Raw genomic sequence first — 24,442 nt, forward strand, 5'->3', positions numbered from 1 at the left:
CAACCTGGTAATGTTACACATTGTAGTGGAATTAAGGCACGGATCTATTAGAGCAGACAAGGTTTGCTGTTTCCAGCTCAGTGAATGTGTGACCCACACCTTAAACTAGCACAGCCTTTCAGGGGAGGTTCATCAATAGATAAAATTTCAGCAGGATGGTGATGATGCCTAACCTCTTAGCAAACAAAGGGATTTTCAGTGATGAATGAACGAAACTCTCGGCTATACACATGGATGACTGACCCCATGCGGACTGCAAGCCAGCACGCGTGTGCATTTCATCCAACATTCATATGCAAACGCATTATTAATGGATCAATTTATTCATCTACCTTCCAAATGATTATTCTGAGCAGGGTTGGGGCTTGGGGGGTATTGAGGTTGTCCCAGACAGTACTGACAGGGCCAGCTCTACCATTTCAGGGGTCCTAGGTACAGCTTTACCTGGGTGTCTCCCATATCAAGAAAACTGATCATTTCATTTCCACTGCAACGAAAGTAATTTGCAGATCCTAGGCAGCTACCTACTCTGCCCATAGCTAAAGCCGGCCTGGAGTACTTGGCACGAGCATGGGCCAATTTAGAAATAGCAGCTAGCCTAATTGTATGTATTCATAATGAGGGAAGAAAGCAGGGGGAACCCATGTGTCGTAAGAACGTCAAGACTCCACACGTACAACTAACATCATACCCTTCTATGGTTAAAGGTGAAAACCGTTATACAGACCACATCACAATATTTTGTTTGGCTCATTTCCCTATTTATAGGTGTGTGTCTGTGAATAATACTTTTTTTTGCAAATTACAGTCTGGTTGTTCCCCGTTTCTCATTAATGAAGGGCTTCTTCCTTGCTTTATGGGATTTCAATCCTACTTTGAGGAACCTGATACACTGTCCTAGCAGTGCACTTCACACCTGTCCTTGATGTTTCCCATTCCTTTTGAAGGTCACTTGACGTCCTCCTACGATTCATGAGAAACTGTTGCGCAAGTTAACAGTCATCTCCGGCATTAGAAAGTCGCTTCTGCCCTCTACCTGGCTGGTTTCTGATCGTTCCCAGTGTCTCCTGCGTCACCTTATTCTTTTGTACTGCAGTCTTAGAAAGGGTGAACCTGGAAGTAACCTGCTGCTTCTGCCAGCAGAACCAGGATTAAACCAGGATTTAAAAATGCAGGTTTGCTTAAAAATATAGAGTGGTCTCTTAAATGAAATACAGCTGTGGAAAAAATTATACTTTATTATATATTTAATGTATATGTAATGTATATTTAAATATATTTTATATTTATAAGCGCTTAAAATTGATCCATGTTTAGATATTTAATCAAATGTCAGATAGCTTGGGTCTAGGTTCAGGCTTTAGTGCATCCTGATACTCGCCTGTATAAAAGCAATTCTGCTTTAGCTTGGAGAGGAACTTAAAGTACTAGATTCCTATACTTCAGGAGTCACCTATTTAAAAAATTGGATTTCTGTTAAAAGGGGGTAAACACTAAGTCAAAAAATGTCTAAATACCTCACCCAAAATCCCACCACCCTCTGCGAGAGTCGCACGGACATAAATCCGAGGCACTTATTACACAATTTATAAACCTGTAGACACTGCAAAAAATCCTTATAGGACGAGTCACCACATGACGCTCTTGTGTATGTGCAATCGCCACTTATATTATATACAAAATTATAGCCCTCAATGGAAAGTGGAAGCAAAGAAAACACAAACAATATTCTTGTGAAAAATGATTTACTCTTGCAGCAGGACATACTGTAGTGTGGAGTTACATGTCATATTAGAGTTCTCATACTCATTGAATCACTACAAAAATATAAACTAATCTAAAAAATACCCAGCATTTGGGAGTTGGTACCAAAATATTTCCTTGCAAGATATAGCAGCCAACCCCCCTCCCCTCAAACCTCTATAAAAACAAGTATGGATTTTCATTATACATATATATTAAACATTTCACTACAATATTTAAAAATTACATTCCTAAATTACAATTTTCATTGTTTACATACAAAAATGAAAGACCCTGTAAAAAGCTGTTCATCTCAAAAAGTACAAAATGTGTGTGCTACACAGCAGTGAAAAAGTACCTAATAATTAGCATAATAATAGTCCCCTTGAACTACATGTGCCAAGACAATGACAGCAAGGCGGCTGACATTGTCAGGGGGTTGTATGAATGCAGTTCAAAGGCATTCTTATTTCCTTTAATGTCATATATTCACTGCACATGTCTATTGATGCTCTGTAGTCTACAGGTAGGTCTGCACATTTCCAATAACATTGCTTTCAATGCAAGTGTTAGACTTCAATATAAACTGCAATTCTTCTACTTTGGCGACACCTTTTTAAGCGGCAAAGTATAATGGACTAATTGGGTGCCAAATGGCAACTACATTGGCAGATAAGCGGCTGTTGGGATACTTAGACACACTCACTACTGCATAAGGAACTCATGTGTAGGGATACATTACTTGAGACACAAGCAAATTTTGTATGTACATTAAGACAAGCCCTACTTCAGCTGAATCGATCGTTCGTATTTTAAGTACACTGGATCTCACTTAGCAGCTCAGTTCATCAGTTGCTCCACACTTAATTCCAGTATTGTTATTTTATATCGTTCAAGCGTTTCACCCATTTCCTCCAAGTCATTCATTCAAGACAAACGCCTACTACACTACAGAATTCAAAGCCATGTGCAGCCAAGCTCAACCAAACTGAACATACACTCTGCTTGCTCGTTACTAGGGCGACCATGTTTATTTAAAAGTCAGAATGAGGGACAAAATACATAATTGAAACCATTTCTAAATGGTTTCAGTGAGAAATACTGGAGTTAGTTGTCAGTCTGCTAAGAAAACAGGGGTGGGAAACACACACACACACACACACACACACACACACACACACACACTTCACAGACTTCACAGACTCAACCTCTCAGTAATTATTGTCCAAACAGTAACGGATAACTTGCAAAAAAATAAAAAAAAAAGCATAAAAACATATCTTCAAAATGCTGAATTAGCAAACATTGTATAAAAAATTACGTTCCCAACACGCCCTTATTAGATGCCAATAAAGAACTGATTAGTAGCACTTAATTAGTGCCTTATACAAGCCCTCCTAAAATAGTGTTACTGTTTTCGTTTAACTGGTACGAATAAGAGGTTCAGAGTCAACAGGATTTACCTTAAATAGAAAAACCAAAGTCTAATTAAATATAAAAAGATTTCAAAAGAGGCTCTTCGACCCGGCACTCTTCCATCACACTAAAAACATTTTTAAGCATTCCCCGCTTACTGTCAAAGGTAAGGCAAGGTGTTACGTTTGAGTTTTTGCTGGTTGGTCTCATGGTGTCAGGGACCAAGGAGGTTTATGGGGGACTGGACAGCTGGGCGCATACGGAAGGAAGGTTGGCGGAGAGACAGCGGATGGATGAGGCACAAGCGGCACTTCCTTCTGCCCTTCCTCCCTACTCAGTAGCGGTGCGTCAGTGGTGCCCTTCCAGGGCTGGGGGGTTAGGCGTCAGTAGTGGTCTTGTTAGCAGTAGTAGTGTCATTGCTATCAGGAGCAGTGCTGGTGGATTCCAAGGTATTTCAGGCACAGCAACGAGGGGCTCAGTCTTCGAAAAGGGATAGAAAGACACAAGCAATTAAAAACAGAATACAAGTGAAACATGAACTTTTACTTGCTTTTTGTGGCAATAACTAGTGATGCAATTCAGGTCTATAGTATTCTTGCAATTTTTTTTCCCCGCATCGCATCTCACCTCCATTGCTCATCACATTGCCTCGTCTTGGCTTGATTTTCATGTTGTTTTCAACGTGTGTCCTGCAACAGAGGACGACGTCAGTAGCCACTTCAAGATTTCACCCGACCGCCAATTTTTAAACCGTCTCAGACTTGACACTCACGTCTGATCTCCTTCTAATGCTTTCTGGATCTGCTGGAGCACGGCTGTTGGAAAGAAAGTGTGGTGACAATCTTCGTAATTATGGATTACAATGCTACATCACAACCCGTAATTTAACATCGATTAATACTGCCAAACTCATTGATACAGTGCATATAGCAGCCAAATTCAACATTTATCATTCGGTTAATTTCCTGCAGAAGGTTTCCATTCAATTTCAATTTAATTTAACTCCCATCTGCTTCCACAGGAAAACAATTTGTTACCAGATCATTTTAAAAGTTTCCTCGTTGCACTTTTGTGTCGTTCTGTCACTAGATGATTCCTACACCCCCCACCCCCCCCCCCCCGCCGCCGCCTTTATTTTAACTTTGGGAGTGTGCGGACAGTTCACAGAGAAACAGCTGGTTGCCATAGCAGCTCGAGAAGATACCGACAAAGCGCTCACACGTTTGTGCAAGCTGTGGGCTCCACGGGACACAAGCAAGGGACCCTTCCCCTCAGCGTGGAGGATGAGGGTTACAGGGTTAGATATTCACAGGCATACTCACTCTCATCATTCAGCAAGGCATGCTCCATGACACGCTTGGCGGAACTTTCTGGAACAGACGGACAGCTCAGTCGGACCAGCAGGCACACAAAAGCTTTTAGAGGGATTATGCGTAAAGGAGCACGCCACTGAAAGAGGTTCACTTTTTTGTACGTGCTGAAAGATCTTCCCCATTCCCTTCTGAGTGAATTTTACAGATGCAGACCTCCGTCGATACAGGTAGGTGTCAGGTATGGAATTTTCCAAACCTTATAAAATGACTCCAAGTGACTGCACGTACTAATTTAATCTTGCAGGCTGAACCTGGTGACTTGCAGTTTTATTCATGGACACCAAATGCACAGAATCGTATTTCAAGTGGAGTGCTCATCTGATGAGACATGCAGCTGGATTTAGTAGACAGATGAAGACACCACAAATCAAACTTACCGGATTCTTCATTGTCTTTTCTGAAATATAAATAACATATTTCATCACACAATGCATTTCAGTTCATTGTTTACTGTTAAACTGCAAGCTTTAAGACGCTATGATGGATGCTCAGTGAGAAAGATTTGCCGGCACTGCGTTACCGATGCTTGACGGCCATCCCATCGGGCTGCGTCCTGTATGCGGTGGGAGAGGCTGAGGAGGTGGATGGAGGGGGTGGTACCTCCACCAAGCACTTGGGTTCCACAATCCAGCGAGCGGACAAGGAGAACCGCTCAAACTCGGAGGGAGAGATCAGGTAGAACCCTGCAGGAGAGAAAGTGTACAAAGACCTAGAGTAAGCCACGCTTAACACCATTAAGAGATACCGACCCAACCAGAAATTACAGGAAGAAAACAATGGCAGTAAGCACCATAAAGCCGGCAATATGTGTGTGGAGAGTATTATGGAAGCCCATTCTTCTGTACAACTGAAGAAACATGTGGGACCACAAGACCTCAAGCGTCCCGATATAAATGAGTGAGAAGAGTTCATGATGCACTGAAGAGGTCATAGGGCACTTCCCCCCAAACTCAAGTTTCCAAAGCTTCTTCATACAATAACATGGAATAAGTTGATGCATGTTATACATAAATACAAGTTGGCAATAAATCGTCAAAGAAAGCAGTAAGGAGTCATGTATGAAAGTATATAAAAAGGTGTTTCACAGACATACAGACGTGGGTCAGGTTCCAGGCCCGGGCCTGTGCTTCTGTACCTTGGCCGTGCTTCGTGAAGACGCAGGAGGCGATTCCGCTGATGTCCTCCCGGCGGATGCAGGAATAGTGCACCTGCATCTTGATGTGGGGCAGCGACAGCACGTGCAGCTCCCCCAGGTTGGTCAGCACCACCAGCCCACTCTCTCCATATTCCTCCGTCCGGCTGCTGCCGAACCAGGCCAAGCCCACTCGCCGGACCCGCGAGCCCTCCACTGCCGTCAGCTTCAGCTTCGTCTTGGAGCTCACCTTCGGTAGTGTGAACACCTGAAGCAAAAGGGTTTCGCCAATTTAAGAGAGTCCTAATCTCTCCGTGTTCCCGAGGCATATGGCAGACTTATACAAACGGTCAGATGAAACACGCATCCACAGAATTCCATTATCTCAGGATTGTAGGGCGAAAAAAAGCCTTTTCTCAGAAACTACTTTATAAAATAAACATAAGACAACTTGAGACACTCTTAGCACCAAAGAGAAACCTCTTTAAATGTGTCAGCGAGTGGTTTAATGTTTTAGTGGATTTACGTGGATTGTCATCAGCCACACAAATGTTAGTGTCACCAAGATACAAACTAATCTTGCTTTATATTCCCATTTAACAATGACATTAGTTAGCTAGATATCAATCAATGTTACGTTGTTAAAATTAACGACAGAGTAATCCAAATAAATGATTATCATGAATACAAACATTAATTAGTACAAACAAATAGTAAACAGATTATTTCACACATCTTTTCCTTGGTCAAAAAGATGTCAAATGCTTAGTGTACAGGGATAATGGGCATATTCCATTCTATGAGACAGAGATGATAATGTATGCGACTAAAAGAACCGTCCCTTTGACAGTGTACTTTAAGCATATTAAAATTCTATAGTTAAAGATTTTTCCTTAATTAAATATAAGGACTTGGCGATGAAGTTCAAATACTTCAGGATACAATTACAGCAAACTGCCATACAAAGCAACGCCACTGGTTTGCATACACATTTAAACGGTTGATTTAGCAGAGCGTCAACTAAAAGAATCTAGTTAACAGACCGTCCTTAAGGATGGAGTAGATATCCTCAATTTGGGATGAGAACAGGAAATGGTGTTTCGGTCCTTTTGCAGCTTCCCTACATTGACTGAGGAAGAGGGTTACTGGCACCTATTAACTCACCTTGAACTGCTCTTCAGAAATCACCAGCAGGTGGTGGGAGCCCTGCATGTCTGGGCTACGGGCCAGGTCGTGGGCTACCTCAAGCGGCTCAGGAAGCGGAGCCCCACGGCCGTCCAACACTACCAGGCCCACCACAGGAGCACGGTGCATCAGCTGTATCTCCTTGGCTGGGGGGAGAAGGGGGTTAAAAATTGTCATATAAGAACTGACTACCCAGTTTTCTGGCATTCCTGTGCGTGTATGAATAGCAAAGGAGGAATGTATCAAGCACCACAAAACCCGGAACTTGCCAAATACTGCTCACAATCAACACTCCACAGAGTTCCACGAAAGTCAGCAAGCAAATAAATTTCCAGTAGTACGACGAGCCAGATCAATGCAGTCTCATTGCTCATAAACAAAACTGACTCACCAGGGTGAGCCGTTACCACCTCTTCATTACGCCGCTCGATAGGGGGCAAGCGCAGGGCATAGGCGAAGACTGAGCCACCATTCGTACCCGCCCACAGCGATGCCGTGCTATGGGTACCTGGGGGGTTACAGGACAGACAGGAAAGGATGGACTTTCTCAAAAAGGAAACGCGCAGCTTCAATGAACTTTGAACAGGTCTCCTGAACCCACAGCGCACAACAACCTCCAAGCTGTGTGCCCTGGACCTGTTTTTTTCCTTCCATAAAATCAATCATTAACAAAAGAATGTAGAAACAGACAGCAGACTGCTAACTTGCCTACAAGCAGAAGACTTTCAGAGTATGACAGTCAAAGTATTCTGCATTAAAAATACATTGAAAGAATGCAACCACACTGGATGGTAAAGTATTTCCGAGTTAGGCAGGAGGAAACACTTTTTCCAGCAGCTTAATGACCTAAATCAATGAATACATACTGAGGTTGTAGGGGATACTGGTGACTAAGAATCATGTGATTACTTTGACAATCCATCATGTGGTGGTTTGGTTGAGATCATGGTCCTTTAACAGACTTCTGTGGACTTAGACAAGCAGCTTAAATCCTCTGGGCTAAACAGCACGGTGACAGTGTGTTACTGTAAAATAGGTGCAGGCAGAATGACAGGTGCGGCCACTGGGGCGGCGCTAGATCCTCACACTCTCAACAAGGCCTCTGTTGGAGCAGTACTCACTGTCGCTGAGGAATGTGTCCGCGAAGTACAGAGTGCGCACCAGGCCCGTGAAGGAGTCGTCAGAGGAGCGCGCCTCGATCTTTCGCTGCACCGGGGCCAGCTCCATCTCTTGGAGAGCTTCTGCCTCCATACGAGCATTTATCTCCTGTAGCTGGGATTGGTCAGAAAAGGAGAGGAGGAGGAGGAGGCGATACAGAAACAGGAATATGGATGGGTCACATGGACGTGGGGAAGTAGGCAGGAGCATAACAGTGAAAATGAGAAGAATTAAGTGTGGATCAAGATGTATTCCGGAAACTTCTAAAAACAAACATGGTGGCCCACTAACCTTGGCGGGGTTGTTGGTATGCTGCTTGCGTACAGAAACCCGGCTGCGGCGGATGCGGCGGAAAGACTGGCGCAGAGACTTCTTAATGGACTTTACGCGAGACAGCGGGCCCTCCATGGCGAGCTGGTCACTGGGGCTCAGCGTGCACCTGCAGGAAGGGGCCGTGTTAGAGGCCGCTCGCCCCCCCTCCCTCGGCACACCCATCAATAGCTTATACTTCACACAGGAGGATAGCTGCAGAGAAAGAACCGCCTCTGAACGCCAGAAACGAGCTTCTACTTAATGTCTCACGAGCATCAGGATTTTTAGATGAGAGCTTTGCATCCTGGGGTTTTACCCTGGAGGTTACAGGCAGTTTGTCAAACATCAGAAGGCCCCTACCTGATCAGGACGATGTTCCTCTGCTGGTAGTCATACAGGCCGAATCCATGGCTCGTCCCGAAGGCCACCAGCTTCCACTCCGAATGCAAGTTGAGGGCCGTGACCACGGCGGGAGGCTGGCACTGCACCAGAGCGAAGGGCTGGAAGCCCGGAAGGAAATTCACTGGCTCTTCCCTCTCCTCCAGTCGGGTGTGGCCCTTCCAGCGGAAGCCCTCCTGGCCCAGTAGCAGATCCACCAGGCTCACCTCCACGGTCTGCTCCAGTGCCTCGTCATTCAGCTCCAGCACCAGAACCTGGCCGAGGGACCGGGAACATCAAGACTTTGAGGGGCTGCGTCCACCAGCAAGAAAATCTTATCAGCAAAAGGGGAGACTAGCAGAAAAAGTCTAAGAATCACTGCACTATACCCCAATATACCCCTAATTTGCGCAACCAATAAATGAACAGTAAAAAGTTTAATAAATATTTTTAAGTAATGGTTCCTATAGTTCCTGTGCAGTTGTTATGCTTTACTACAGTCAGCGCAGAGAATCGCAAGGTAAATAAGTAACTGAAAGCATGCCGAAACGCCCTAAAACACACAGTGGCTCAAGGTTAATTCAGTGCTCACTTGTCCCGCAGTGCCTGCGACGGCCAGGTATCCACTGTATTTGCACAAGTGTATCTTCTGAATCCCCAGCCGGGGGTCATCGCTGTAGGGATCAAAGCAGCCCACCTGGAGGAGCAGAGGAAATGCCTTTTGCCATGAGCCACTGGACAGCAAGTCGTGAACAGGACGTCAAACTGACAAATTCATAACATAAGGTCAAAGTTACCCCTGTTGCTAGATCAAACAAACAGCTTTTACAACCATCCCACAAAATCACCAATCACAGTGTTAAGGTGCAAATACTTCTTTGATGATTGTGCTTGTAGGCCTCCCCCGGGGGTCCCTACCTTACGGAAGGGTGGCCAGTCTCCCTCGCTTCCCTGATTCATGTTGTCATTGGGGTCGGCATCAGTGTGAAACACACTAGAGGTGCTCAGTTTGTACATGGGGTACAGGCAAACCCCCGAGGCGTCCCAGAAACGGACCGTACCATCTTCATGACTGTGGGAAAGGAGTTTGGTTTGTGGAAAACAAGTAGTCCGACCCAAACGGATTCATGCAGGTCTTAACTACATGCACGATACGGCCAAGAGATGAAAAGGCTGATGAAAGGCACCCATACCCTGTGAGCAGCAGGTCCCGCTGGGGAGGGTCCGGAGCCAGGTTTTGCCCTCCGTTCAATGGCCACGGCTGAAGAGTAGAGAGATGTTTACAGCTTTTCCCTTTTAACGATTTGCCGTTTGAACAAATTGTTACAAGCTGTGTTATGACCAAGACAATGGAGGCCAAAGCACGATGAGGATAAGAGCTGCTGGCATGCACTTAAAGACGACCGAACATCTTCAACAAACAAGGAAATATTTGACTATGTAAATATATATGAGACATTGTGGCATTGCTGTAAAACAGGGGTGACCAATCTATTTTTTTTTAATAATTTTTTTGTGAGAACTCTGACAAGCTACTGAATCATGACAGTGTATTCTGCTGCAGACTGAGGGGGCGGGGTCCCCATGGTATATTTTGTAGATAGCGATCGACCGTTTATATCAATAAAGCATCACCCATTAATCATCTCAAGACTGACCGGCCCATTGTGATGGGTTGGGCATCTCTGCTGTAAAACCTGATCAGAGGCTGTTGGTTTGTTAACCAAGAGAAATTTATCCATCCATCCATCCATCCTAGAACCTCTTACCCTTGCCAGGTGAAAAAAAAGACATCTACCATGATAAGGGACCTAACATCGTACACGTCTCTCCAGATCCATATTTTAAAAGCCCTGCAGAGCCTCACTGCCCACCTACCCGGTGTGAGGACTGCGTGTTCTGCAGCTGGCCCACGGCTCGCACGCGCTCCCACAGCTTCAGGGGGATGCTGGAGACGTGGTGCGAGCAGGTGATGGCCGAGCAGTGCAGCGGAGCCAGGTAGGGCGCCTGCATCACCGGCCAGCCGGCCGACAGCAGGTCCACCACCACCAGCTCCTCCTCCGCCAGGACCACCAGCGCGCTCGGGTCACCTGGGCGGGAAGGAGAGCGAGTTAGGAGCGTAAACGGCACACAGGTGCAGGTATACAGGTGGCTGCTGCCGAGTCCTGTACAGCCCCATAAAGCAGTTTGATTCTACAACGCTGCCTGATGATATTTCTCTTAGACTTATTTTCTCTGTCATCTTCTCTAACTACAGCTGTGCTACAGGGAAGATCAGGCAACATGCACATTCATTTGCTGACATACATCACAACATATTCAGCCATATGATCTTAACACCGTATGTGGACTCTTGTCGAGTAATTAAGGGAAAAAAAGCACAACGAAACAAGGCAGAAAAAATAGCAAACATCGTTGCACTGGAATTACCCTACATCTCAATGATCTTTCAGGCAGAACTAGAAAGTATAACCAACTTAATTGCGATAAATGTTTGGTTTCCGGTCAGGCTGATTGTGCTTGAGTATCTCTCTTAGTCAGTCACTCAGTTCACTTACTTTTCTCTGCCTAAAGCGACAGACCCACATCATAGGGTATAAGCAGCATTTTACTTCACCGGGAGTACACTACAAATGAGTGCCCAATCAGCCATCCCTCTTATTACAAGCGACTCTCCGGAAGAATAACGAGTTTATGATAAGCTCGCTTGATATTAACTACTGGTACCAGTTATTTGTCTTGGTTTGGAAACGTGGCATCGATCAATACCTGGAAAGAACTATCATTCAAAGCCCCAGAGTTGTGACTTCATTACCACCAACGAATCTATAAGCATCTTGCAGCATTGATGCAAGTTCTCTGGACAGTACCGAGTCGAATTAAGAGCAGCAATTCTAAAAAAAATTTCTTCACAATAAGTAGAGGTAGGTAAGGAGCATGCACCCACCACACAACAAACCAGAGATGAGAACCTGAGTGCAGCCGTGTGGTGGGTGATACCTCAGCACCACACTGAGTTTTTTTCCCTATGGCTGGAGTGCCAATCCTGCCACCAAGCTCCAAGTTTGTAAGTTGGAGGATCTCCTTAAAGGGCTGAATGTAGAGTAACGTCATACCCAGGATGAAGCAATTGCAGGTTAGGGGCCTTGCTCAAGGGCCCAATGGAGTACAATCACTCTGGGCATTCACGGGATTTGAACCCTAGCCAGATCCCTAGCATCAGAGCCACCACTCCGTCCTGACTAATGAGTCCCGATACACATATCGCGTATCACTGAACGAAACCTGTTAGGCCATCAGTATCAGCCTCCCTCCAGGACAGCAGATGGACCACGGAGTGACTACCGCTGGCTGACTGGCCTAAAAGGAGATTTCCCCGATTAGTCACAGAAAACTCTTATATGCGCAGAGTATCGGCAGCAAAGAAGGGCAGCAGCTCCTACAGGGTCCTATCTTGGGAGTTTCTGAAAGTTAATTACTTTTTACCAAATGTTTAACGTGCTTCTAAAAGGTAATTGTGCCGTGTCTGTTCATAGTCTATGCCAAGTGCTCCAGGGCATGAGAAAAGCACTGTACAACAAATTAAAAATATAATTAAAAAATAAATTAAGCAGCAGATTCTGTCAAGCGGCTGACAAACGATTGTCTTTAAAATAACGAACGGTTTTAGCGAACTGCTTTAGCAGAGGCAGATAGTCTCTGCCATGCTACTTTGGGCTACCACCAGCTTCGATTCCCAGAAATAGCCCAGCTGATACACCACTTAGCGAGGCACTCAATCACACTTATTTAACTTAACACCCAAGAATACAGACAGACAAAACTATACGCCAAAACAAGTCAATTTGACTACATTTATCCAACCATCCATCACTGGGGGTGAGGCTGGAGCCTGCGCAGTGCATGAGGCAGAGGTATACTCTGAACAAGAGGCCAGTGCACGAAGGGGAGTACACAGTGAATTTTATAAGCCAGGAGAGTAATACCGCGTAAACGCCCGAAAGAGATGAGGCAAATTTGTTTACTTTGCAATACTCTTTAACCTATACCTTAACGAGGAGGCTGATGCAACTGCTTTTCAGCTTTTCCCTGTTCACGACTCGTTTATTTATTAAGCTCTAAGAGGAAGAACAACGAAGTTGAGTAGAAAACTCCCACAATCAGACCAGACAAGCTCATCATTCTGTCAAAGTTTGATCACTGTTCCCGATTTAACCCATTTAACTGAAAGATACAGGAAGTACAATTTCATACCTACATCTGAAACACAATGCAGGCGTGGGAAGTTCTAGTTCCTTCACGCTACACAGTTTATAGATGCAGACTTCGATCTGCAACCTTCGATCATTAACATAAGCTTTGGTATTACAGCACTAGCCCTAATGGAGGTGTCCGTGGTACAGACAGTGCAATTGACTGCGCTCTGTACACTTACCACCTTATTCCTTTCCTAAGCCATTTATAAAATATAATCCATAACTAGGACTGTAATTTTTAACTCCTTGTCATTTTACACACTCGAGGCAGTTTCATAACTGAAAAATTTATTAAACTTAAATTCCGGGGTGTACAAATTCTGAATGCATACGGTAGTCCACTAGGCTAGCAGAATTAAAAATAAATTAATAAAAATCAGAACAAAGGATTTCAGCAGAAACTAATGAATGCATGAACGCATTAATAGAGTTATTAAATTTCTGGTCCGACACCATCCCTATACATTCACAAATATAATTACAGGATCCACTCTTTGTAAGTTGTTTTTAAAACAGTTAACAGTTAAATTTCTACAGAAACATGCTTATACCAATCTATATTTATTTGTTTGTATGTTTGTTTTTACAATACTGGCATATTTTCCCATTTAAAAACCTACTTTTGTATTTTTTTTTCCTGCCAGCATTTCACCTCCGGCCTCACAGAACCTGATGGCAAAAGCAGTAGCTTACAGTCCAAAGGTATTTACTTCAAAAACAAAGATCTCTTGTGGGTTTTCAAAAAATATATTGAAATGTACACTAACATCATCTGGGCCCAACCTGACTCGTAATAATGTTATTTGAAAAATAATAAGGCTCATGTTACTGAAATACCATTCCCTTAAGAAGTAGAACCACTGCAAACAGTACAGAACACTGTTTAGTTTCACTTGAAAGGCTGAGCAGCCTATGAGCCTATTAAGAGTTAACTGATCATAAATAACCTACAAAATGTTTACGAGTGATTGACATTTGCATATATTAGACTATAAAGTTAGGTTCAAAGTTCGTGGGTTTACGGGCCTTGCTCAAAGACCCAACAGTAAAATCACTTTGCCGACCAGCACAGTATCCTAACCCACAAACTACAAGAAACAGAATCACAAGGCATCATGCTAGTTGAGATCTGATAAGCAGCTCCTTTAAATATGCATTAATCAGCACACCAGCGTAGGGTGGGTTGCCATTTGCAATCAGGATCCTTTGTCGTTATCATCATGTTGGAAAAATCTATTCACTCAAGGCATTTGAAAGCACTGTAATTAAACAAAAACAAAATCAAAAATAGCATATTTATATATGTATCCATCGACCTGTCAGCTGCTTATCCCAGTCAATCATGGTGGGCCTGAAGCCTATCTATCTAAGGCATCCAGAGGCTGCAGCAAATGCCAGTCAGTGATGGGGCACACAGACAGACTGCAGGCAATTCGGATACCAATTAGGCAGACTACATGCATTTGGGCTGCTGGAAAAAACCTGCCACTGAAGAGTTTGCCGAGGTTCCTTCTGCCTCTCGAAACAAGTGGAACTTAAGCCCCCTCACCTTTGTGGCAGTCCCAGTCCTGAATGACGAAGAAGTCAATGATGCGTGACGTGAAATCCAGTGCCACATGGGTCTTGCCATTGATGACGGATATGCAGTGACGGTCACCGTAGCTGGCCCGGGGCATGCCACCACTGAAGATTAAGAATGGAGGCCTAGTGTGGGCCAGGGAGAGAGTGAGCATCGCATAGACAAGGTCAATACTTCGTCTGTTATGATTGCTGTCCAGCTACTTATTAGGAATGAACACTGCAGGCTGCGTATCAAAACACTGACAAAGTAAAAGAATAACAACCAGCGATAATGAAAGAGGAGGGAGATGGAGGTAGTGCTAATTATTTCACAGTTGGGGAGAAAGAGTGTTAAGAGGAAACAAAATTCTGGCGACAATGGAAAGGGTGAGAAACAAGGAAGATTACAAACGGGATGAGGAAAAGCCAAAGACGTCTTTTGCATATATTTACATATTCATTGCAGTCATTTCCTGGATGAACCGGAAAGACAACATTGCCATTTAAATAGACATAATTGCCGCACCTTTAAAAGCATACATACCCTTTTGCTGTCGGTATCTGTACAATTTTGGAAATTGCTTTGCATGGGAAGGCACCTAGGAGAGCAGATGGAAGAGGTCAACCACAACAATAAAACAAAAGGTCTATGTACTTCCTGTGCCATAAGACTCACCGTATGGCGTCTCCGTCCTGTGAGGCGCGGACTGAGTCTTCTCCTCGCCCAATTTCCACTGACAGTAGCTGCCATCACTATGACAACTGAGAACACACCCTCCATCCGGCACCCACCACATGCTCTCCAACTGCTGCAAAACAGCACACACGAAACCTCACGAATGAACGAAGAACTTAGCATTTGTGCGGGTTACTGAAACACTGACAAAGCCGCTACTTTTCACTATTCGTGATTATGATTTGCCACTTTTGTAGAGATCCTCCCAAGTAAAATGCCACGAAAGAGTACGATATACAAAAGGAAAAACTCGGGCAAACAAAGAGGCGATAGCGAGGCATTTCAGCCACATACCTGCGTGCCCAGGAACTGCTGCACAGCACGTCTTGCATCCAGATCCCATAATACAATGAGGCCACGCCCATAGCCCACTAGGACCTGGTGGAAGTTCAGGGGGTTCTCCTGAAGGGCCTCCACACACTGCAGGTTTCGGCGACCCACATAATCATCCGGAATTCTGAGAGGAGAGACAGGGATTGAAATGGCTGCTGCAGGAAGCACTTCCTGTTCTACAGATTCCCGGTGGTGGAAACTGCCAGGCGGCAAGCGAGCAACTTCCTTACTCGCCGTGCTGACAAAGCCCCCTGGGGGGCAGTTACCCTGAACTTTAGGATTAAGAAATATCACATATTTCATGTCATGCAAGGGAAGGTGCCACAACTTTGCAGCTTATTTGGTCTCTTTTCTCATTTGATTTTTACACAAGGATTATAAATTAATCAGTTATATAGTAGCATACACACAGGGACACAAAAAAAGGCACAGAGATTCATATAAACAGTTCCCCGTAACATCTATATTCAGTTGGCAACTGCATGAATGCGTTCAATGTTTGAGGCAGACTAATCCTGATAACGACTCACACTCAAGCGAATTTAAGGCATTAAAGCCTGGCTTGGCTTGACAGGACCATGTAGGTTGGCACGGCAGCGCAAAGTCGCCGGTACTTTGGTCGCCCTAGTAATGGATGGTTTTTGACTCTCGGCCAGGACACGCACCGGCTCTGCACGGACTCCAGGCTGATGCTCTTATCCTCCACTTCCCGGAAGCCAGGCACCTCTACCACAAACACGTGCCCGCCCTCGGTGCCCAGGAGGAGCAGCTCTCCGGAGGAGTGTGCCAGCACGGCGGTCACCCGTGTCACACTAGGAGGGGCACTGAGGGAAGGGAGCAAACGTGCAGGGTTCAGCTTACATGCCGTTGCTACTGTATGATCAGCATTTGAGTTTGTGTGCTGCGTGGGAGCACAGAGGCCGAAGGTCTGACGCAGAAAGCGGTGTGCTTTGGTGCGTCCGGTACCTAGCATAATAAGCTAAATGACATCCACAGGTACACTGTCTCAGTACAGTCAGTTTAATGAGAAACATAGTTAAACGGGTTTATATAGCTGTTGATTAAGATATGAGCCAAATAGACAAAGATCGTCAACTACTACGCTACTTTGCAGTCCACATATGTGCTTGCAAGGCTGGACGCGTGTATATAGATGGTAATGAAATGGAGACCCACCCTGGAGGCCCAGTCAGTATGAAGCGGCCGATCTCCAGCAGCTCCGAGACACCGTTGTGCGCTCGAAGGGTCCACATATGCAGACTATTGTCATCAAGCAGAGTCACCAGTTCAACCTGCCAGACAGAGGAAGCCGGGGGGGGGGGGGCACAGATTAAAAAAGAATAAACAAGAGGAAGTGGGTGTGGAAAATTCAAGGAAAAGCTCGGCTACACAGAAATGCAGAAAAAGAACAAACGTCAAGGAATGCATGTCGGCCATTTATTCGGGCACTTTAAAGATGAACTTGATTTGAAAAAAATGTAACACTTTTACTCTCAGAATCATAGGCAGAATTTACACTTCATCCAGTCCAAACCGGATATTACTGGTTATGTTTGTATAAACAGAGAGTCACTGTTCCAGAGAACAAGGGAGGGGAGACTCACCAAGTTTGGGAGGAAGTGCACCTGAGTGACAGCAGCGGTCTCGTCGTGGAGCCCCATGAACTCAACTCCTGGTGCTCCGTATCTAATGCTACGTTAAGGGGAAAAAAAATCCCCTCTTGCCCACCAATGACATTGGAATAGAAGGGAGAGGGTATCTGTTTGTCATGCTGGCGGGGCTGTTTACTGACAATAGCCTTGTATACCCAAAAACACACCAAACTAACGCAAAAACAGAATTCGGGAGGGCAGACGCGCAGTAGGTGGCTTCAGTTGCTCTCAAGCAAACACAGACTATTCAAACTCTGCTGACACACCCGAGTTTAATTTAATCCACTATTTACAAGTTTAAAGAAAAACAGACGTAATGCATTCTATAAACGATAAGGCGTGATGCGGGTCGGTGTAGATTTACAGGACTATACCTAAAAAGCATTTATGTAGAGGGAGAACGTCTCCTTGCCCAAAAGGCAAGAACTAACAGAGCGCCTGTGTTTTAGCTGTGCAGGTATTCAGACAGGTTCCACTACATTTTGAGCAACCGGCATTATGGGAAACCCTCAAGCCAATTCCACCATGACAGGGCTGAATTGTGCTACACCATGGGAAAGAATGTACACAGAGACAAAGTGAGGCGTGCAGATCCAAAGGCATCCAAACGCATTCATCTCCATTTAAACCAATAACATTGGATAGTGGGAGTGGTGTTCCCATACAAAATTTTACAAAACAGACAAGCTTACAATTATGAGCCCAAATACTAAATGCGACAGCCTAACGCAAATCATACACACATCCGTCCTACGTGGCGAATCTGGCTAATCCCAAGCGGTCACCGTGGACACGGATTAACGGGGCGAAGGATACAGCTTAATGGCGCCAGAGCGAGTACCGATGGCCAGTAGCTGTAGGCTGGGGCTGTACCCCAGAGCGCTGGGCTGGTGGGGAAAGCCATGCTCTACAGTCTGCCAGCAAAGAGAGGAGGCAGGGGGAGGGGAATGGAGAATGGTTAACATGATATTCACTATAACAGTCAGAGTACCGGGAAAGAGGAAGGGAGACTTAAAGCATCAACACAGCGGAGCGGCTCAGCGCTGCCAGTAAGGTGGCCAGTCATGCCAGTCACCTTGTTGAACTGGTAGAGCTCCTGCTTAAGCTTGTCCCTGTGCGACTCCTGCCCGTGCCGCCGGAACCTCCTCATCCTCCCGCGCCGAAGTCCTCCCCTGCTGCGTTCTCACACTGCACTTCCTGACAGGAAAGAAGAGAACCGGTGAGGAGGGGAACCAAAGGAGGCAGGAAATAAAGGATTCAAATTTAGCATCCCTTTGTCAAAAGTCCAGCCACTCAAGAGATAAAAGACGCCATAGAAGGTATTGCCCAATGTGAGCTGATTTTCAAACAGGAGGGAATCTTAAGGAGAAATAATCAGGCAGAAAAACATTCGTCTGCAGCTACACAAAACAAACATTTCCGTGGCTACAACCCGGCACTCGCATCATCCTGCGACGGCTGGTCTAAACTCGAGCGAAGAGGTCAGAAGAGAGGGGCCCAAATGAGGCGTCCATTGTTCTCAGGCTACAGCAAACCCAGCCAAGAACCCCCCGCCCCCCCCCCAACCCACCTCCTGCACAAACAGCAGCTGATAAACACCTGTTGCATAAAGCAGACCCTTCGGAGCAGCAGGGTCAGGGGGTGGGTCGGGTGTCAGGCTCACAGCGATCAGTCCAATTAGACATGAAACTCAAAGCAGTGTCCACTTCACCACTGACACGAAGCCAGAAACATGGAGAGAAAAAGCCTGTTCTGGACTGAACTGTTCAGGACTTTCCTGGGGAAAGTGTGTAAAATGTATGACGATATCGTGGGTCATTCTCACAATTATGAGATGAGAACCAAAGTATGGGGGGCGGGGGACTCACAAGGAAATCAAATTTAGGACTTAAACAAAAATAGTAACATACTAGTAACATTCTTATTTATGCTTATAGATGGAGGAATATATAGAATATATAACTATGTTGCACTGTTCTATCAGTCTCCTCAAACAAAACAGTTAAACACTTAAAGCATCTATGTGCTTCCAGTACATACAGTTCTTAAACAAGAATTATGCTACCAATACCATACGCTACCCCCCCCCCCCCCCCCGATTTATTTTTACACCTGTTGCAGCTGAGATTAGAGTAAGATTGTGACGCCTTTTAATTGTATTCTTCAGTTCCTCAGTAAACTGGCTATTCTGGGATACAACTGTAGTCAACAAGGACACAGAGGGTTCAAAAGTGAAAGTTATCAAATATACAATACCATTCATTTCATTTCCAAGTGCACTTTGAGTGTACCTCTATCCTATATATGACAGCAAAGCAAACACAGCGTTATGATCACATTATATATATATATATATATATATATATATATATATATATATATATATATATATATATATATATATATATATATTTTTTTTTTTTTTATTTTTTTTTTTTTTTTAAAAAAGACCACTAAACACCCATTCCCATTTGTGATCAGTAATCTTTGGCCCAACCAATATTGTCGGATATCAGTTAGATTTAATAATTAGAGAGAAAAAAAAACAGTACTTTTACACAAAGCTTGATATTACGCAAACTCAGGATTTGTCAAAGCTGCCATTACATCAGTCCAAGGAGGAATACCAGAGCCAGGTATTCATTTCCTGGTGAAAAAAAGGGACCGTGTTTGAGCAGAAGCAAGCGTCGCTCCGCTTGGCGATGCCATTCAAGGCCGTGACGCTGATTTCCCAACACTGTGGGAATACCAAGGCGTGACAACTTGTGCGTGCTGTAACCACATGGTCCTGCATGGAAGCAAGATTATCCGATTGTCCCTCAGTTTAAAAAATCTCATCTAAAACCGTAGAAGCAGCATCTTTAACTATTTGAAAATCAGCACCATTACCACAGTAGATACTGAAAATAATAAAGTAGTTGGATATGATTGTCATGTACATAAAGCAAACATTGGACATGATGTTTGTAGCCAAAGTTACACAGTGCTGGTAGCTTCAGAATTCTGAGAGATGTTGCAATCATAACTAAACACAATATCTACCGAAACGCGTCTGCATATACTGAGGTGTGTCAGAATTATCTGACTCAACCAACTGTCTGGTGTGACTAACTTTGTAAGGTTTTCCAAATCAAGTAGTAATGGCTAGATATTCATATATTTACATCATTACTCACCTGATCACCTTAGTATAGTCAAAGGATGCATGAGTACTTGATCACAGACAGACTCATTCTCCCCAACCCTTCATGTGATACACAAAAGGGGAAACTCCCTGTATAAAAGCAGCACGAACTAAATAAAGCGGCTTAACTTGCAGTTCACACAAACACGACCACATATGCGCTGTGCTCATATCCGGACTGATGGTATAATATGGATTGCAGTGTGTCTTCTTTACAACCGACATTTACCATCTGACCAGAAAACATGACCTACTCTGAAAGTGTGTGATGCTAAACGAACACAGTTGTACAGCATTCAGCTGCTTCTTGCCAATCAGCTCAGACTGTGAGACACAGTTCTCAAAAAACACAGTTGTGTACTGCATGCTCAAACTTAGCTAGTCCAATTGCAATTTTATGACAATATGGCCTGAGTTTAAGTACTGGAGCATTATACCCAGTTTTGAGAGAGAGAGAGAGAGAGAGAGAGAGAGAGAAAGATGTGAAAGCACTTGGAAAAGTATACGAGCCACTGCTGGACATTGCTGCACTGAAAGGAGAGTCAATCAGCGTTCAAATTACCACGAAATGGTGAAATTCTGATACCATGCTGCAGACCTTCTACTGTGCTAGAAATTTCACTGCCAGCTTATGTTAATCATCTAGACAACAGATCAATTAAGCAATGTGATGGTCAATATCCTTAAAACCAACCAGAAGCATTATTGATAATGCACTATATCACACTGCAAATGATCTTGTTATCCAAGTGGAAATGGAACTTTACTGTTAGAGAGAATGTATGATACAATTGCTAAAGGAAATAAACCAAATATCGGGAACATAAAACAGTAAGAGAAATACATATCTAACCCATGCGTGACAAGGAGGCCATACAACTTAAAATGATCATTCTTTCCCAGAACTTCACCTGAAATGGGCCACGCTTGTGTAGACCTGGCATGATTTGCGCAACGGATTTCAGGCTACAGAAGAGTCAGTACATAGACTAACAAACTTCCTCTCAATAACACCAAGTACTACAATGGCAAAAATACTCCCATCTCACTCTTAATGAGAACTACTTTTAGCATGATACATGTTTCATTAAAAAGTCCGGTCATAAATGTCAAGCAACAAATTATCTTACTTCATTTCAGACATCATAAACTTCAGACATACTGAATAAACTACAAAACATCAACACAGAATATTGACTCTTTCCTATCCTTCTACCCCAGTCTTCAGAAGACACCGTCTTCAGATCCGTGATCTAAAGCTAGGACCATATGTGCTGTCCAACATACAAATTAGCACCTCGGAACCCCACAAACAAAACACCAGCATTTAGTCACGGTTGTTAGCACACAGCAAACCAGTTGTTCAAACAGTAAACCTGCATGCCTGGCTTCTGTCCAGGTAGCACTCTCACTTCACATAAACCATATTAAAAAGGTGTCAGATAAAGATTGCAAGGTTAACAGTTTAGACGTACCTTATATATTCCTCAACCTGCTTAGATGTCCAGCACTGTAGGCGCCTCAGTCATTTATCACACGTTAAAGGCTACCTTGCCCAGTCAGGGTCACAGTCCAGCCCTCATGCTCAGCGTCCTAAGTTTTCCAAAAAGTACATGCAAAGTCACCTGACTAAGCTTTTAGTATCCTAAAAACTGACCACCGCATTCTCAGCATTGCTTTATGTAGAAAGCAGACCTTTACTAAAATAGGAAGCAGGGAAGAACTGCTGCCATCTACAATACGTTTCACTAAGATATGCCAGAATTGCACAGCATTTAAAACATTTCAACTATGAGCTCAAGACACATGCAATGAATACCGTGGAAAAAAGGGAAGCCCGTCTGTAGCTCCTACAGACATTAACCCAAAATCAATGTAGGTTTAGGGGAAAAGAGCAATTTCCATACAGGCAAAAACACAGAAAAACAAAAAACCAGTCCAACCGCTATACAAAATACAAGTGCCAAAAAAATAGTTTGCTGACAAACTAGGAAGACAACCACCCTCCTGGTTTTGGCTCGGATCAATTTGAGACACGCACTGCAGTTTTATTGTTAACTACGGTAAATACAAACTAGCAGGGTGCGGCCAAAACACTAGTCAGTGTTGATATTCTGCCAGTTTCTATGAAAAATATGTACAGATATTAGTGTTGGTATAGGAAATTTTGTTTTCAAAGTCATAGTTTCCATGGGAAGTGGGATTTCATGAGGTATAAAGCTCGTCACCTTTTTAATACATCGCTAAAAACATGGACAGCACGATTCCTTTGCTGATCGTGTATCAATAACAAAAAGAGCCGAGTTATATGCATGTGTCCATTACTGATGCGCCGACGACATGACGTACACAGCGGCTGCGAGACGACGACTCGTCGCTCAAATACGCTAAATAAATATGATCCTAATGCCTTGGGTGTGGTTCGGCAGTCAAACTAAACCCTTCCTGCAATTTCACAAAAGAATAAACTGTACAGATGAGAAGCGCACCGCCGTCATTCCCAAAACTTGTATTTTAAAGGCTGCTTTTTGGGGTTGGTGGGAACAGCCACTGATCGGCTTCCCATTGAATCGATGTTAAAGAAAAATGCTCAGTCTGCCAAATGCATACTATAAAACGATTAGTCTACAAAAAGTCATCAGCTGTCAGGGCGGTTCAATGCATTGGGACACAATTGCTCACCTACGTAATTATTAGAAGTTAAGGACATAGAGGAGGCGTATTTTCCCCGTGGGATGTAACGCAATCGCCGTGACGTTACTCTTTAAACTAATAAGGAGAGAAAAAGTTGGATATGAATGACATAAATAACCCCCAGCGAGGCCACGATTTAGGAGTCTACTGCATCGCTTAAATACAGGAGCGGATCTCATAAGCAAACGGCCGCTGCAGGTAGGGTTCGTGTAACCTGCGATCGATCACTGTGACCTGCTGCACTGGAAGCAGACTGGTAACCGGACAAACCAGTGTGGATGGGTGAAATTAACTTACCCCGCAATAATCACCAGCTGAAACCAGCACGCCGACTGCCAGCACTACCTGATCCGGGGGGGACACGCCTCATACGTGTTAGTTTCTGTTTCCACCTCCCTGGTCAAGTTTTGCATTTTCGTTACCCTGCCGTTCCGGTCTGTGATAATCCAATCCGGCAGCACCTATTCATATATACCTGCACACATACTGACGAATGTAGATCTGAGTTCAGCAAACCTCAAACGTCATTTCTTACAAGGCTGGCTAAATAACGAAATTCGCATTACAACCCTGCAGTCCCTCAAACGCTTCCTATGTAACATAATCCACGATTAAACTTTATTCGGGTCTCCTTCAGTCCCATTTCAATCAACCTGCTACCGAAATCAACTGCAACCTCGTCGATTTCGGACAAAAAAAGTGGCAAAACGCGGCAACATCGGCAGGGCCACCCCTCACCCGGCGAGTTACCCCGCTACACCGGCTGGGTGTACGCGCAGATGGAGAGGGGGGGGGGCACGCTGAGCTGACCTATCCCCAGTATGAAGCTACTCATTCCCCCCTAGCCCGATCCACTCCGATGCCGCACAGCCGCTTCGCAGCCACGCGTTAGCTTACCCCATCCGAGCCCCGTCGCCCATCGGCCACCCTCCAGCTAAGTGGTTAGCTTTCCCAGAAAGACGCGATTCACCTGTAGCGGCGACGCTCGACTTCCTGCGGGCCCGCTGTCCCACTCACCTGATCGGCGGCGTCCGATCTGCCCACTTTGTTTCCAGGCGCTTTCGGATCGCTCTCTTCCACCTCCTTCTCTCCGCCTTTCTTCCTTCCTCCCACCGGCGTCACATAAATAAAACAATAACCTCGGATCGGGCCGTGTCTCGGTGGGGGAGGGGGGGGCTCTCGCAGCCCCTCTAATGCCCGGCGGTCCCTCTTAGTCAGCCTCGGTGTTTCCTGCTGCCCCTCGCCCGGTTCGAGCTCGCAACTTGACTCGCCTTAATCGGCTCCTCCTCCAAAGTCCGCTTCCGGGATTTTTTTTCCTCCCTTTTTGTTT

The 24,442-nt window shown here is 44.7% G+C and overlaps 1 protein-coding gene across 6 annotated transcripts; it reads right to left on the reverse strand.

Moving 5' to 3' along the window:
• Positions 1-1,728: 1,728 nt before the first annotated feature.
• llgl2 (LLGL scribble cell polarity complex component 2) lies at positions 1,729-24,442 on the reverse strand. Of its 6 annotated transcripts, XM_049013344.1 has the most exons (26): positions 24,130-24,435; positions 18,310-18,431; positions 18,051-18,148; positions 17,187-17,268; positions 16,759-16,874; positions 16,248-16,406; positions 15,544-15,706; positions 15,190-15,322; positions 15,058-15,112; positions 14,503-14,657; positions 10,576-10,787; positions 9,891-9,958; positions 9,616-9,769; positions 9,290-9,394; positions 8,680-8,972; positions 8,299-8,446; positions 7,971-8,121; positions 7,241-7,357; positions 6,829-6,995; positions 5,668-5,932; positions 5,053-5,215; positions 4,910-4,929; positions 4,482-4,529; positions 3,932-3,974; positions 3,787-3,848; positions 1,729-3,639 (listed from the first exon to the last, which is right to left on the reverse strand). In XM_049013344.1, the coding sequence occupies exons 2-26, from the start codon at positions 18,382-18,384 to the stop codon at positions 3,635-3,637; spliced, it is 3,057 nt and encodes a 1,018-aa protein (XP_048869301.1). In that variant the 5' UTR covers positions 18,385-18,431; positions 24,130-24,435; the 3' UTR covers positions 1,729-3,634. The 6 variants fall into 6 exon arrangements, with proteins under 6 accessions (XP_048869301.1, XP_048869296.1, XP_048869295.1 ...); XM_049013339.1 differs by having other exon boundaries at positions 7,971-8,446; positions 24,083-24,442; XM_049013338.1 differs by having other exon boundaries at positions 7,971-8,446; positions 24,130-24,441.

The sequence above is a fragment of the Brienomyrus brachyistius genome, chromosome 5 (assembly GCF_023856365.1).
Source record: "Brienomyrus brachyistius isolate T26 chromosome 5, BBRACH_0.4, whole genome shotgun sequence".
Taxonomy (NCBI): Eukaryota; Metazoa; Chordata; class Actinopteri; order Osteoglossiformes; family Mormyridae; genus Brienomyrus; species Brienomyrus brachyistius.

Bases quoted from the DNA above. Each gene is read 5' to 3' on its own strand.
- llgl2 (XM_049013339.1), bottom strand. From the start codon at position 18,384: ATGAGGAGGTTCCGGCGGCACGGGCAGGAGTCGCACAGGGACAAGCTT. The intron at 8,447-8,679 runs GTAGGGGCCTTC...CCCTTCCTGCAG, and splicing joins AGGAACATCGTCCTGATCAG to GTGCACGCTGAGCCCCAGTG. The intron at 7,358-7,970 runs GTGAGTACTGCT...GTAACCCCCCAG, and splicing joins GGACACATTCCTCAGCGACA to GTACCCATAGCACGGCATCG.